The sequence below is a fragment of the Lytechinus pictus genome, chromosome 4 (genome assembly GCF_037042905.1).
Source record: "Lytechinus pictus isolate F3 Inbred chromosome 4, Lp3.0, whole genome shotgun sequence".
Lineage (NCBI taxonomy): Eukaryota > Metazoa > Echinodermata > Echinoidea > Temnopleuroida > Toxopneustidae > Lytechinus > Lytechinus pictus.
Genome location: NC_087248.1, coordinates 17,502,675 through 17,518,336, shown reverse-complemented (window position 1 = coordinate 17,518,336; position 15,662 = coordinate 17,502,675). Strand labels below are relative to the sequence as shown.

Genomic DNA, 15,662 nt, shown 5'->3' with positions numbered 1-15,662 from the left:
TCCTTGTTGACCGTAGTAGATTGCGAGACAAATGAATACCCTCAAGCGATTAATGGTGATGATTATGACGGTGGGGATAGTTCGGAATATGAAAGGATGTTGGTCATGCTATTGAAGGTGATGGTAGGTTTGATGATGATTTTGCTGTTGATGATGTTGGTAAGGATGTGTAGATTAAAGAAAATTGGTAACACTGATAACGATGGCAGTGATGATTGTGATGATCATGATAGTGGTAGTGATGATGATGATGATGATGATGGTGGTGGTGGTGGTGGTGGTGATGATAATGATGATGATGGTGGTGGTGATGTTGATGATGATGATGATGATGATGGTGATGATGATGATGATGATGATGGTGATGATGACGGTAGTGATGATAATCATGATAGTAGTAGTGTTTATGAAATTGCTGAAGCTGATGATGAGGAGGAGGAGGACGTTGGTGATGATGATGGTGGTGAGAATTATCATAAAATATGTAATGTTTTGATACATATCAGATATGGTGGCAAATTCCTCAGTTTATTTACATTGCTATACTTATGTCATTGTATTTCAGGAGATCAATGCTAGCACTGTACACAATGAATCTTGTAAGTAGCCTACATCTCTCTGACATCATTGTTCTTATTCATTCCTGGCAGTGATTTTCATTTATAATTTTTTTTGTAAAATGTTCAGATTTTGTTTTCTGTGTTTGTTTGTTTTTTGCTGTTCTTTTCTTGATTGTTTCGCTATAAAAGTTTTGTTGATTAAATTGTAAACTATCCAGAAAGTCTAAGAAACAATCACACTTTTACAATTTCTTCCACCTTGCGTGTTAGATGTTCCACTTTAAAATGTGAGGACACCAAATCCGCATCCTTTATAAGCAGGTAGTCTTCCTGTTCAGCTGGTCTATAAAGCAGGCTGGACTCTACATACAAAAAATAGGGAACATTCATTCAGGATATTTTGATCTTCTGTGTGTTGTTTTCTCATCAGGAAGTAGTATTTAAAGGGATGCTCCGAGCTGAGAATATATATCTAAATAAATAAAGTAAAATTCACAGAGCAAAATGCTGAAAATTTCATCAAAATCGGATAAGAAATATTCAAAGTTATTGAATTTTAAAGTTTAGCAATATTTTGTGGAAACAGTTATATGCACCTCGTCATGAATAGGTTTTTCTTTAATATGTTATTGCATGAAATCATAGTTGTTTCATTTGTTCATACATGTGTAAATGATGTGTCTCCATTACGATGAAATAAGTTGCAGTGCAATGCACTTAATCAGTTGTCAATCCAATTGTTTTAGTCCTTGGTAGAACATTTTTGAATAAACCTAATTTCATATAATAAAAAATAAAAAAAAGTGGGAATATGACATCATCAGCCTACCTAATGAATATTCATGAAGACATGCCTAGAACTGTTTCACTAGAATAATGGAAATCTTTAGTATGCAATAACTTTGTTATTTGTTATCCAATTTTGATCAAATTTTCAGGATTTTGCTCAGTGAATTTTACTCTATTTATTGAAGTATAATAAGCCTGGAGCATCCCTTTAACATTTATCTTTTTGCTGTTCTTTGATCATTCATGCTTTCACTAATCTCACTTCTGTGCAGAATGCAGATGAGCCCTCTCTAATTTTCTTTCATCAACTTCAATTATCAATTACTGGTTTCCAACTGACAAATTTTGATCAGTTTTGAATTTGGTGATTTGTTGTATTTCATTTTACTTTTCTTCATGTACCACTAAGTTTACATGGATAGCCAGAATTTGTAGTCTAGGTTATGAGTATTATGCTTAAAATCATATCTTGTAAAAAAAAGTTTTAAAAATATGAAGAAAAAAAAATCAGCATTCATTGTAATGCAAACAAGCTATTCAAAGCAGCCAAGGCTTTTGCTTAGTTTAATATTTTCAAAGTATCACTACTTTGTATCACTGTTATTTTGCATGGTTTATACCTATTCATTCAGAATGTTTTTTTTTTATTATTCTGTTTAATGTTTTCCCATCAGGCCATGGAAGTAGTATTCAACATGTGTAAGCAGAGGAACTATGTAACCCCTGTCAAGAATGGAGAAGTAAGTGTTCATTACTTAACCTTGCCCAAAGTAGATTTACATTTAATAAATTCCATTTTTATTATGGCAGTATGAGACGTATCTTTTCCTAGTGTTTACTAATCAAGAACTCACAGGCCCATATTCACAAAAGAGGTTTTAATTGTACCATGGTACAAACCCATAGACTATGCAGATTTTAAAAACATAATTACGCTTATTTCGTCACGTACATGTACACAAAGTTGAATAAAATAAATTGCGCGCTTTCGGCAAAGTGCGCTTAAAATGAAGCGTGTTTAATAATGAAATATATCTGCATAGTCCATGGTTTTGGACCATGGTAGAATTGAAACCTCTTTTGAGAATGCGGGCCATTAAGTCTGAGATGAAATGGAAGTTCTTGATCATCTACAAAGGCTTTTAATAACAATACCCATTCCTTGAGAAGCAAGTAATACAGAAGATAAATTAGCCTATAATTTTTATTGTGAAGAGAAAGCAAAATGTTTTTGATGTATAAAAGGTACTTGTATTGCTACTTGCTATTAACATAATTAATGCAGTATGTTTGTATCGGGTAGTGAATTTGTAACATGCATTATAGGGGTCTATATTACAAGACTACACTGCTCAGAATGTTGCACTATGGGTAATGAATATGGCCAGCCTATGAGTAGTTGAGGACTTGAGGTAGGTATAGATTAGGGCTGCTGGTCTGTATGCCTTTAAGCAAAGGGGAGTGAACTGTGTGTGGTCTCTCATTGACTGTGTGTTATAAATACAGTCTTAAAATATACGGTTTCAGATATCTACTAATTAATACTACATAGAATAAATTGACCTATAATTGTATTTGTATAGAGAAACTAAAATGTTTTGAGAGAAAAAATAACTGTTTTGCTACTTGGTAACATAATTATTGCTGTATAAATGTATTGAGTAGCTATTAATCAGCATGTTATCATTCAAGTGGGTCTATATTACTAGACTAGGGCTGCGTTTATCCGACCTCAAGCCAGAATCATGATTTGAATCATGATTGGAATCATGATTCAAATCACAAACATGAATCACAATTACTACATAATCAGGGTTTAGACGACCTTCGTTCCAACGCTGTTTCTCCTCGGATTCGGACCGATCCAGTGCGCATCACAGTGCGCAGTTTGACCCAGGAAGTATAGGTCAACTTATACGCGCGTTTTCTAAATGTAGCATCGCGAGCCCATAGCACAAGCAGAGCCCTCAGTTCCTCGTCCGTCCAATTTGATCCTTTATATGAATTGGAAGTTGAGGACATGGTGATGATGAGCAGGAGAATGATAGTACTGGATGACGATGACGATGATGATGGTGATGAATGATGATATGAATTCGAATAAAGCTAGCTCTATTATTTCGATAACGTTGGACACTTAATTGGAGGTCGGCGACGTACATGTGATGTGACAACGTGGGGCGCGCGCCTTGGCAAGAACCGGAAATAGCTCGACACAATGACGTCATATAATCATGATTCAAATCACGATATCGTTTATTCGAACATTTTCGTACGTGATTCTGCAGAAACGTCTTTCCAAACGCCCCTTTTTTCGTGTTTCATGTTTGTGATTCTAATCATGATTATATTCAATTTCGACTAAACGCAATCGTGATTCTGCAGAATCGTGATTTGAATCATGATTGGAATCATGATTATAGGGTAAAAAAGTGGCGGATAAACGCACCCTATGTACACTAGCATTATGGGTCAGGAAACTTGCCAGGTATGAATAGTTAAGGACTCGCATGGTGCTATTGGTTCGTATCTGCTTTAATAAGCAAAGCAAAATACAGTGTATTGTGAATTGTATTTGTTATTAATTGTAATGTATGCAAGGTCTATACAGTATGTAGATTTACGGTACTCTTTGGTCACTTAGACCAAGTGTGTTGAACAGATATAAATGTATACTGGGAGCATATACATTAAGAGCTAGAGGGGTAAAGGGGGGGGGGGGGTGTTTTATGATCACAAGTAAATCATGATTGCTGATTATTTTTGTAATCGAATCCCCATCACCTCACAAGTCATATGCACACAGCACATGTGTACCCCTTGTGTGTTTTTTTTTGTATTCAGCTGTAATAATTAGTATATATTTCACTGATTGTATATTATGAAGTAATTAGTTGGTTAGAACAGGTATGCCCTGATCAGCAGATTTTGTGTTACTATCAAGGGTCATGCTCATAACCTTGCTGATATCTCATCTCTGTTTATTCATTTTATCATGATGAACCTGCATGATGTCCAATGTCTACATTTTTGCTGGAAAAAACCTGATGGTTGTCGGGCAAGTGCATATCGGTTGACCAGCTTTAATAATGAAAAATGCGTTTACAACGTTGTTTGTACGTATGGGAACAAATGAATTTGAGATGATATAGCTTTGGTCTGCTTCTTGTTGGCCAAGCCTTGTTTTAACCCTAAAAGACCCCCCCCTTGCTGATATCTCGACTTTGTTTATTCTTCACTTTTATCATGGTGAACCTGCATGGTGTCCAATGGCTACATCTTTGCTGGATTAATGGAGTGTTGCAAGAAACTTGAAATTGATCGCAAGTCAATTTTAGGTCCCTAAATCAATCATAATTCTTGCAAATAATTGCATATTTGCAATCGATCGCCGATGTGCTTCTTGTATCAACAAGTACCTGTATGAATCAATTTCTTTTGAAATAGTTAATTGCTTTATCACAGAGTGCCCAAGTGTGACGTCATCAATTTCCCAATTTTGCATTTCATCATTTTTATATGCTCTACGAAAATATGGTATCAAAAATGATGAAATGCAAAGAAAGTTTTTTCTGGCGTCATCACTTTGGTACTCTATTGTAAATTTGCAATCGATTGCAAACATTTCCTAGCACCACCCCATAAGACTAAAAAACACTGATGTTTGTTGGGCAAGTGCATACAGGGTGGCCAGCTTTAGTAGTGAAAAATGTGTTTACAACGTTATTTGTACATATAGGAAAAATTAATTTGAGATGATTTAGCTTTGGTTTGCTTCTTGTTGGCCAACCTTCACATAAATTGGCCAAGCCTTGCTTTAACCCTAAAAGACCCAGGGTGGGGTGGGAGATGATCTGCCCTGCTTCGCGTTTTTGTGCGATATATCTGTAACTCGAAAAGCTGATGCCACCTACATGTATCATGGATTCTTTCTGTCAAGTCTCATGCAACTTTTGAGACTAAATTTGCGCCCCCTGGGTATGCGGTTCTGAAATTACACAATATTTTGTGTATGTCAGAAAAAAAGAGGAAAATTTCAAGGATTTTATACACACTTTTGATGAATTTTGTAAAAATTTACAGTAAAATATGTGAGTTTTCAAAATTTCTGGGGGGCAATTTTCTCCCAAACCACCACCCACCTGTCACCCCCCCCCCTGCGGCATACAGCTATGATAGTGAATTGAACTTAAGAGCATCAATCTGAAGCCTTGCTTCTTTAGGAGCCCCTTCAAAAATGAATAACCCTCACTCATTTAAATTTTTGTGACAGGGTGTCATGTGATATACTGTACATGTTTTGGTTTGAATGACTTTAATATTATAAACATTCCTTCAATACAAATTCAAGGAAATTACGGTACTTGAATGCACCTAATACCCTCTAGGCCCTGTAACATATTACATGTAGCTTAGCAATTGATCATTGGAGTAGCTTTAACGATTGATCATACACACTAATCAATGCAATCGATCGCAGAAATCAGTCACATGATCATTCATTACGCGTTGTGTGACAGGGCCCTGGAGTGGACATTATCTCGAAATTCTTTGATGACCTGAGGGAATCGTTTCAAGGGTCATCTTCACTCTTGGATTAATTCCTTTTGATTTTTGATCGGCATATGTTATGATTTAGATGCCTAGAGTGTGATAAGAAGCATGCGGATTTAGGGTCAGTCTAGTCTTAGGGGTAAACCACTTCAACGCCTATCAAGACTGATCGTTTTAATTTATTCTGAAATGATAAGATATACAAACCATTTGAAGTGGCAGGATTGGGGCCATAAACAATATTTGATTGATTGCAATTTGGTTATATATTTTCATTAATCAGAAAAAAAGGAAGCTTCTGTCAAACATGTATTCAATCAAGGATAATTTGGAAGATATTTTTACTGCTAGGTAAATTACTAAGCTTTCACCAGAAGTGTACATGTACATGTATTTTGTCTGCAGTTTAGTCCATACTGAACATTTGTATGCAATTTGAATGTAAATATCCTAACTTCCCCTTATTACATTGAGTCTTGTTTTCCTGCGCACTCTTGAACTATTAACTAAATGGATGATTTCAGGATAGTTCCTAGGTTATTTGGGTGTATCAGTGATCGCTACATGAGATTTTTTTGTCCAAAACATGTGTTGGACTTTCACTTTATGACCAGACCATCAGAGAGAAAGATATAAGGTGGTTTCAAACCGCCTCAATCACAAGAATCCCTGTTAAATTACAAGAACTTATTCAGGCTTAAAACTACCCATTGATTATTCTTGCATTCACACCGCCCCAAAACATACTCTTCGGGATAAGTTACAAGCATGCGCAGTAGTATGGTCTGATAAGCAAGCAAGGCGCGAGATTAAAAATTGCTAGCTCAGCAGCCACTCACAGCGCCCACGCCCAAATAGACGCTGGGATAAAAGTTCTCGTAAATTGCTTTCACAGTGCCAAAATACCTGCGACCATGGAAAAATCCCCACGAAAGTTCTCATAATTTTGACAAGTACCTGCTATTTAGCGGGTATTTTGTTTTGGGGAGATTAAGCGTAATTTGCTTTCACAATGCCAAAATTACCTGATATTTTTTGATCGGGGTAAATTTCCTGATCCGAAAATACCTGGAACTGAAGAACTTTGAGGCGGTCTGAAACCACCTATATACAACGCACTATAAATATTTGATCAGATTTGAAGAATTGTTGGTCCAATGGCCCAGTGAAAAATATGTAATGATGATTCATTTTAATTATCCTCTCAATTGACCTCTCATTTCAGGTTATGATATTTGCAGCTGCCTCAGCAATCATCTTCTGTATGCTCCGGTAAGACCCCCAAAATTTTTTAATTTTATCATTTCCAAAGTTTTCAGATTGTGAAGCTGAAACTGTGAAAGGAAGAGAGGAAATCACAAAGTGATGAACTGTTGTGTTGTGTTGTGTTCTCTATTGATATAGAAATTTGAATTTTTATTTGTCATGAGAGTAACATGAGATCTTGATGTTGAATGAATGTTTACAGTAAATGAGGTGATTGAGGTCTAGTCCTTTTCACCAACTGCTACAGTATGATTGGAGAAAAGGGAAAGCATCAATGTGGAATAATGAAAGATTTCAAAGAGCGCCCTCTTGCTTCCTGAGGTATACAGCATTTTTTTTCCTCAAGGGAAATGACTTGTTGGAAGAACAGACACTACAAACACATTTTCATACTTATAAGTTGACTTGATTTATCTGACAATCAACAATCCCTTTTTGAATTTTTTTGTAGGATAGATTCAGAATTTTAATTCATAATGGGCTATTAAATAAAGGACCAACTAATACAAAAACGTAAATATTGACATTTTTAAATTTTTTTTAAAAAGAAGTGTGTAAAAGCATGATGTGAAGTATAGAGTATTGAATTGCCGTGTAATCAATTTTCCATTTTTGCATTTCAGCTTTTTTGATACCATGTTTTCGTAGCGCACGATGAAATACCTCCATATCCCAAATTTGGTGGGAATTGGTCCATGGGGGCCCAAGATATGACTTCATGAATACATAATTAGCCCCAATGAAATAAAACTTAATATATATTGGCCCAATTCTAAATATTACAAACCATGCAAATAATACATACATTTAAATAAACAGGCCTAGAAAATTATTTGTGTATTATTTCAAATAAAGGAACTTTTCTATTTAGAGTAATACCAAATAATATTTTATGCAGACAATGAAAGTGATGAAACACATAAAGAGAACAATTTTTTTTGAAGGCGCAGAAAATGTTTCTTTTTAATTTGTACACTCATCATGATGTTTTTATAGATTAGTTGGTAACCTGCCTAAACTGTTTGTGGAAGTGTCGCAGACTCTTCAATCCAATTTCAGATCAGCGAAGGCCATTTTTCATTGGCTGAATTGATGTTGTCAGATAATATAAGCGTGAAGTGTGAGATATCGCAGGTAATCAGGCCTGGGGGACCTTCAAGAATTCAATTTATGTATGTTAGTCAGTGGAGGCTCTGCTGTCCTCTCCTATCTGAAATGAAGGACTAAAAATACCCGTGATATCTATGTAGGAGTGTCAACTTAAAGTGGGGTCCATCGTAGATGAGTACCTTCAAGTACTATGGAATGAATTTTGTTCAGTCTGGAGCATGTTCAGGCGCAGTCTCAGCATGTGACAAAGAAGCGTACAATTGCCCGCATTCTCAACTTGGGTTTAATTCAAACTCGGGTTTGAAGTTGGGGTGTAAATGTGGATAGCCAATTCTGACACCAATCTCTATATTGCAATAGAGGTTCAATTCATTCAGTACATTTGGTGCCCAAATTACTCATAACTATCTTGGAATGATAACTGAAATATTGTTGTTTTAATACCATTTAAACATGAGGTAAGGATCAATTAAAGATGAGAACCATACAATGTAAACAAAATATTGACATTGTTGGCTTCTCATAATTTTAATGGCAGAGCTAGACCATGGCTTGGATTAATCTTGACTTTAAAATACGGGCCAATGACTATTCCATTCACACTTGAAAAATGGAGCAAGGTTGACCATTAAAATATTCCATATTTCACTCTCACATTATAAACTTGTCAATCATTCAACCTCACGATTTGTGTTGTGTCTCGGTCTGATTCTCTTGCTCTCTCTCTCTCTCTCTCTCTTTTTCTGATCTTTCTGTTTATTTTGTTCCTTCATTCCTACTAATATCTCTTTGTTTTAATATATTCTAACTCCTTTCCTCTAAAACTATAGATCACTTTTGAAATTCTCTGTCTCTCTCACCTCTCTTTCAACCACTCTCCTATCTATAGAGTTCCAGAGAAATTCATACCACTATGAGAAAAAGAGACAAAAGAGAAAACTGAAATTAGCAGTATACTAATATTCTTTTTCAAATAACAAACATTCTATGATAACAAATACTGATACATGTACATAACAAAGTGCAGAAAATATATCAAAAGTTTGCATAAACATAATGAGTACCTCTTAAAATCATTTAGAAAATTGCTATTTACAAATGTACAAAAGAGATGATTTTGATTCCCCCTCTCAACTCTATGATGCTATTCTACACACTTGTACACATTTTTTTTTCGAAATAAAAACAAACTTGATTTTGTTCATTTTTATTCAGCGCTTTTAGAAAAAGTTAATTTGGTTCATTCGTCAAGTTGAATCACACCATGAGGCATCTATCTGTATTTTCTCCCTTACTACTGTGTTGATTTAACATACACTGTGCATTGTGCCCCAGAGGGAAGCCAATGCACTTCTGACGAATGAATCAGTTTTACGACTAATGTATCAAGTTTCATGACTAACCTAAACAAAATTGAGTCTGGTGTAATTTCTTTACTTTCACATTTAACAATTATGCCAAAAATTTCTTTGAAATAAAATGTACCATGATATTGAATACTTTGCATCTTTCAACAAATATACTTGAAATGTTGAAATACATGCCCATAGAAAGCTGTTGTTTTTTCAAGCGTTTTGCTAATCAATTTGAAGTACATGTACAGTGTATGTGAATTATTTTTCAACTATTAAAAAGCATGCATTTGTGACATGTGATTGATTTTTCAGATGCATTTAATTACAACAATTCCTGTTTTGGAGGTAGACATTGTGATGGTATTACACATGAAATAAAGATATACGCTTAATAGTAGGAACAAAAACAAAAAAGAAAGAAAATGAATAAAAGATGAAAATCAATGAGATCTTGTTTTAAGAATGTCAGATAAGGCAACATGTACACAAATAAACATTAGAAATAGTAGGCCTATCAATATACATGAAAGTCACCAATATTTATTATATTTTGCTACTTTAACATGTTGTAAGCTATAATTTATACACAAGATATAAACAGGAAGAACTGTTATACCTGAAGTCAAATGGTTATTGTGCCAACCACTGCGGATTTACTTTTTCATATTATTAGGCCACTGCACACACTACAATTGTTTTGCGACCTGATTTTGGAATAACATGGTATACCAAATTGTTCTAAGTTCTTATGTTCAAGTCTGTATAACTATGCTACCGTCCATATTAGAATAAGATCGAATTGAATATCTAGTTGTAATTTTGCATCGATATACCTTTGTCTGTCTTAAACCAGTTTTTTTTTTTCCAAAATAAAGGCTTGCAATTATCCAAATTGTTCTATTTTTATTATTACAGTTAATTTGAACCTCAAATAAAAAGATACAAGTTCATTCACATTTTCAGAAATTTAAAGCAAAATGTGATTTGTTCCAAAATCAGATCATAATGGACCAGTGGTGTAAAGGTGTGTGGGGGCCTTTAGATGTAAATTGGTATTGGTAATGAAGATGGGGATAGGTCATGTTGAAATGGTACAATACACAAGGTTAAGGGGTAAGTCATTGGTGAGAAAGGGGTCAGTCGCTACTGAGAAAAAAAGGGGGGGGGAGGGGTTAAACTTTTGATGTAGAGCCCTAATCCTGGTAATCCATGCTTGTATGTAAGAAATTCTGTGGCATGGAAATCAAGATTGATACTGTGGAAAGAATATAAATACAACTATTGAACTCTGAGAGTTTTGTTGTTAATTTCAGAGATCGAAAGATCTATTAATAACAATTCTTTGTAAAAGAAGTCTTTTGACCGATTCCTGTCACTAGCTATCTGGTATCGACCCACAAAACTACCCTCTTATAATGATGTACACGTTTTTCTGGTTGCACGTGTGTACAGTTATACAGCTAGGTACCCCCCCCCCCCTCCTGATACACACAGGCTTCCATGTTTATTACCTTAAATCCCAAGAACTGCATGCATGTTTTGTATTTGTTTCACATAAAAGGACCTGTACGTAGCTATTGAATTGCACAATGAAAGTTGATGACTGAGTCTTTCTAGCTAATCGATTTTTAATGCCAAAGCCATACTCCTCTGAATTGCATCTTCCAAGATGTACATGTACAGTACATGTGTATAGGACAGGGCAATTTTTAACCAATTCTTATGTTATGTTTTATAATCATGACCATTTTAGAAAAGCATTATAGCTTATTTTTCTATCTTTCCACCGGGGGGCTTTCATAAAGCTGTTTGTAAGTTAAGAGTGACTTTAAGAATGACTGGTGATTCTTTCTTACTCATTAAACCATGCCAATGAACGTATACCATAAGAAAGGATCACCAGTCGTTCTTAAAGTTGCTCTTAACAGACTTAACTTACGAATAGCTTTATGAAACACCCACCTGCTTCATATGAGAGCTGTTGCAGAATCTTAGACAAATGTAAATTTGCTACACTTTCTTCACAAGACAGTACAAATCATAGGAAACAGACTCTCCTCAGTATATGAAACAAGCTTTGAAGGCACTGGTCTTGATATCACATGCACATTACATTTCAAAGTTCAGTACATTCAACTTTGAATATGACCAGCAGTACGTACAGTATGGTCAGAAAGAATACAAGTCACATTCATTTCATCCCGTTTCAGAGTTGTTTACGTGTATCTTATATTTTTCTCACATTTCCTGCATCAATGTACAGAGAACTTCCATGAGTTCATTGCAGTTCTGGAAAGAAATACAATTTACAATGTTCCTTGGAGTCTTTGAACTGTAATAATCCCTTTGGGAAGTGGGATGTGGGCTTGAAAGTTTTGATGTTTCCTGATAATTTTCTTATGGGGGTGGGGGAGCAGAGAGAGAAACACCATTCTCACTACGTTCCTAAAACTAGTTTATTGGAAACTAGTTTAACGTGTAATTAGAACGGTCAAAGCGATCTTCCAAACCGGTTCATAAAACCACCTCGCGATGTAGTTTTCAAGATCGCTTTGCCTCGTTAAACTGGTTTTATCGTAATTGAAGACACAACCGTTCTTCAGGAAGCGATCTTCGCACATTTTGAGCGCGCTACTCCACACACTGCGTAGAATGCCTACGCTGCAGTTTCAAATTTCGTGCGAAACGTGTCACCCCACTGACAGTGTTCCCTTAGCAACAAGATCGATTTACGTGAAGTGATTTTGAAAACCACTTTCGGGTGATCAAATGGGAACGCTAGCAAATCGATCTTCCAAACTGGTTTCTTGAATCGGTTTCCAGTAAACTAGTTTTAGAAGGCGTAATGAGAACGGGGTCAGAGAGAGAGGGGGGGGGGGAGAGATTGGGAGATGCTGTAGAAAGTGCTTGGAGCATTGGATAGTTAATTGAAGATAATGCCCTTAGCGTCAATTGTTGCAAAGGAATACAGGATGAAAAATTGTTACAATTGAGTAATTCCAGATTTTATTAAAGGATAGAGACCAGCGATTGAAGTGAAATAGAAGTGAACTAGATATCCCAATGTGATGTTTTGGTATTTTTGGTATTTTGCTATAAATTGACGGCTACCATTGAGTGAGAGTTATCAGTACTCGGTTAGTCTGTTTGGTGTTGTGACTCATTTTCTTGTATGGATGTAATTTTAATTTGATATATCTGACAGATTTTTTGTGGTACTTATGGTCCCCGGGGGGGGGGGGGGGGCTACTCAAATAAGAACATGATACCTATATGCCACACCAAAGTCGAAAATATGGGGCTCTGAAACTAAATCAAGGTCTTAAAATGGGGGTCTCCGGGACGACTCTGGGATCAACGATTGCTAAAAATGCAATGCTCTGGAACTGACCACATTAAAAAGCGGTGGTCTCCAGAACTCATTATATCGTACAAGGTAGCGGCTATAGTAGCGCACTGGCATGAGAATCACACATTTGAGGGGCACTGGAACGGGGAAAAATAGGAATTTCTATGGCTTTCTAAATTGGTGATGCTCTGGAACTGAAATTTAGGCTAAGAATGGGGTCTCAACTATGGCACATACAGTACTTATCTTATATTTATGCCCCCCCGGCTTTTGGTTACAATATGAGGCCTATAACATACAAAATGATTGAATAAAATATAAACACCATGTACAATGTACATAACAACACTCCATAAGACAACATTCATTTGTATTTAGATAAATTATGAAATTAAGAATTTGTCTTAGGGATGGCACATTTTTACAAAGTTAATCTCCATTGATGCCCCTTATGATTCTGAAAAAAGTGACTCATTTTGTCATCCATTTCTCATTGTTGAATTTGAAATACACATTTCCAGACCAGCATGACGTTTTCATTAACAGATAAACCCTACAGGTGAAAATTGATTTTTCAGGTCAGACATTTTCTTCTTGCCAAATTTTCCTTGGCATTTTATCAATAATGTAAACATTTAATTCGCTAGGATTGTCTTTCTCATATGTGGTTAGTCATAAACTCCATGGACCATGAATCTGTACTGAGGGCATAGAATTCATCTAGTCTGCAGTGCAAACCCTTCACTCGAGTTCATAAGGGTCTGAATGTGCAGCCTACTCATGCCTTGTTTACCGAAGGCCCTCATAGAAACAGCAAGTTTTGTATGTGCTAGTCTTTGCGTGGAGGCACACTTTCAATCAGGGTCTGTGCCTGCAGACTAGAGTTCATCGGTATGGTACTTTGGGCATGGAAGACATGATAATGTCATTGAAAAAAAAACTGAAAAAAGTTTTTCACCATGAAGAGGATAATTTTCTTCAGAATTTTCTGACAAGCAAAAAAAAAGGGGGGTAAGAAGGGACCCCACTCTTCAAAATATGACACAATTACACCCATCAAAATATCAGACAAAAAGTCAGTTTGAAAAGGCTCGTCTAAGGGGGTGTCGCAAGAAATTATCTGCAATCAATTGCAAAACATGCAAGAAGCAGACCATCAATCAATTGCAAATGTTCAATTTTATATTAAAAGACTTGTGATTGATTGAAGGACCTACATTTGGCTTGCGATCAATTGCAAGTTTCTTGCAACACCCTATAAGAAATATGTGAGTACAATCAAATACACTTCTAAGGGAAGACTGGACACTTAATAGAGCGCGTAATGAAACGCTCGGGAAGAGCGCCCTACAGCTTTTAGTAAGTAGACCGTTGCGCATTGCCATTTTGTGTTGTGTACAAAACGTACAAGAGAAATGGTATAGGGGTGTAGAAATAGACAATTTTTACATTTTAGAAATTTATTTCTTCAATTTTTTTTTTTTAATTAGAGATGAATGTATCTTAGAGGTTTCTTGGAAAGAAAAGGTGGAATTATCCACATGTGCCACCCTTGTGCCCTCTCCCAAACACTCTCATTTCCCCCCATATGTTTTATACACAGTCACGTGCGATGTGTGAAGGTTTACTTACTCAATGCTGTTGGGCGCCCTTCCCCATGAGCGAAATAGAGTGTTTAAAAAGATCGCTAAAGTGTCCGGTCTTCCCCTTGTATTGTCTTTGGTACAATCCCAAGATTAGGCAAGGGTACATGTACTTCCCTCTCTGGATATACATGTAGGCATGCTTACTATGCAATGTGGAATAAATATTAGTGCCTATAAATTTGCTTCCAAGTGAAATCTTATGAATTGATATCTTGATGATCTTGGTTAAGGGATTATTGTGCAGGCATCTTACACACAAAGGGATGTCTCTCGTGGCACGAAGAATCCACCCAGACCGCCACACCCATCATGGGGACAATCTGACGAGCACAGTTCTCCATTTGGGCGGAGTCGCTGGGTTCGCCCCTGTGCCAGTTGGTGTAGTTGACGGGTGACTTGTCCAGCCAGCTCCACTGGCCCTCGTGGCCTCGGTCTGACAGACCTATCCACATCCCTGGGTCTCCTGGGTTAGGATAGTTGCAGGAGGATTAGGGGTGATGATGGTTTTGGTAGTGACGATGATTGTGATGATAAAGATGAAGATGGCGATGGGGGGGGGGGTAGTGGTGATGAAAATAATTAGGATGGTGGAAGTTGTGATGAGAGAAGATGGTGATTGTGTTAAATAGCAGTGATGAAGTTGATTATGGTAGTGGTGATGATGATGAATACGGTGAAGGTGGTGTTGGTGATGTGATGATGAATATGGTGATGTGATGATGAATATGGTGAAGGTGGTGGTGGTTATCAGGGTGGTGTTATAGACGATGATGGCGATAATTGTAGTGGTGATGATGATGAATATGGCGAATGTGGTGGTGATGATTACGATGATGATGGTGGTGGTGGTGATGATGATGATGGTGGTGAAGATGGTGATTATGATGATGATGATGATGGTGATGATGAAAGATGGAAGAGAAATAAAGGAGTGAAAAATAATATAAGTAAATATCTTGTATGTTTATATATACATATCCAAGCTATTATGAGTACTAAATTCATTATTTGTGCATTTGGCAGGGTACAAACA

General features: G+C 36.3%; 2 protein-coding genes across 4 annotated transcripts in view; one reads left to right on the top strand and one right to left on the bottom strand.

Moving 5' to 3' along the window:
* Positions 1 to 10,033, top strand: part of LOC129258370 (transmembrane protein 135-like) — a 25,112-nt gene extending 15,079 nt beyond the window's left edge. For 2 of the 3 annotated variants that reach the window (XM_054896659.2, XM_054896660.2), the window contains exons 4-6: positions 566 to 599; positions 2,024 to 2,089; positions 7,129 to 10,033. In XM_054896659.2, the coding sequence (XP_054752634.1) occupies positions 566 to 599; positions 2,024 to 2,089; positions 7,129 to 7,179 (151 nt within the window). In that variant the 3' untranslated portion in view covers positions 7,180 to 10,033. The remainder of the gene's footprint in view (positions 1 to 565; positions 600 to 2,023; positions 2,090 to 7,128) is intronic. The other variant, XM_064098526.1, reaches the window with a different exon arrangement.
* Positions 9,228 to 15,662, bottom strand: part of LOC129258371 (echinoidin-like) — a 23,080-nt gene continuing 16,645 nt past the window's right edge. The window contains exon 4 of the mRNA XM_064098527.1: positions 9,228 to 15,092. Within this exon, the coding sequence (XP_063954597.1) occupies positions 14,863 to 15,092 (230 nt within the window). The 3' untranslated portion in view covers positions 9,228 to 14,862. The remainder of the gene's footprint in view (positions 15,093 to 15,662) is intronic.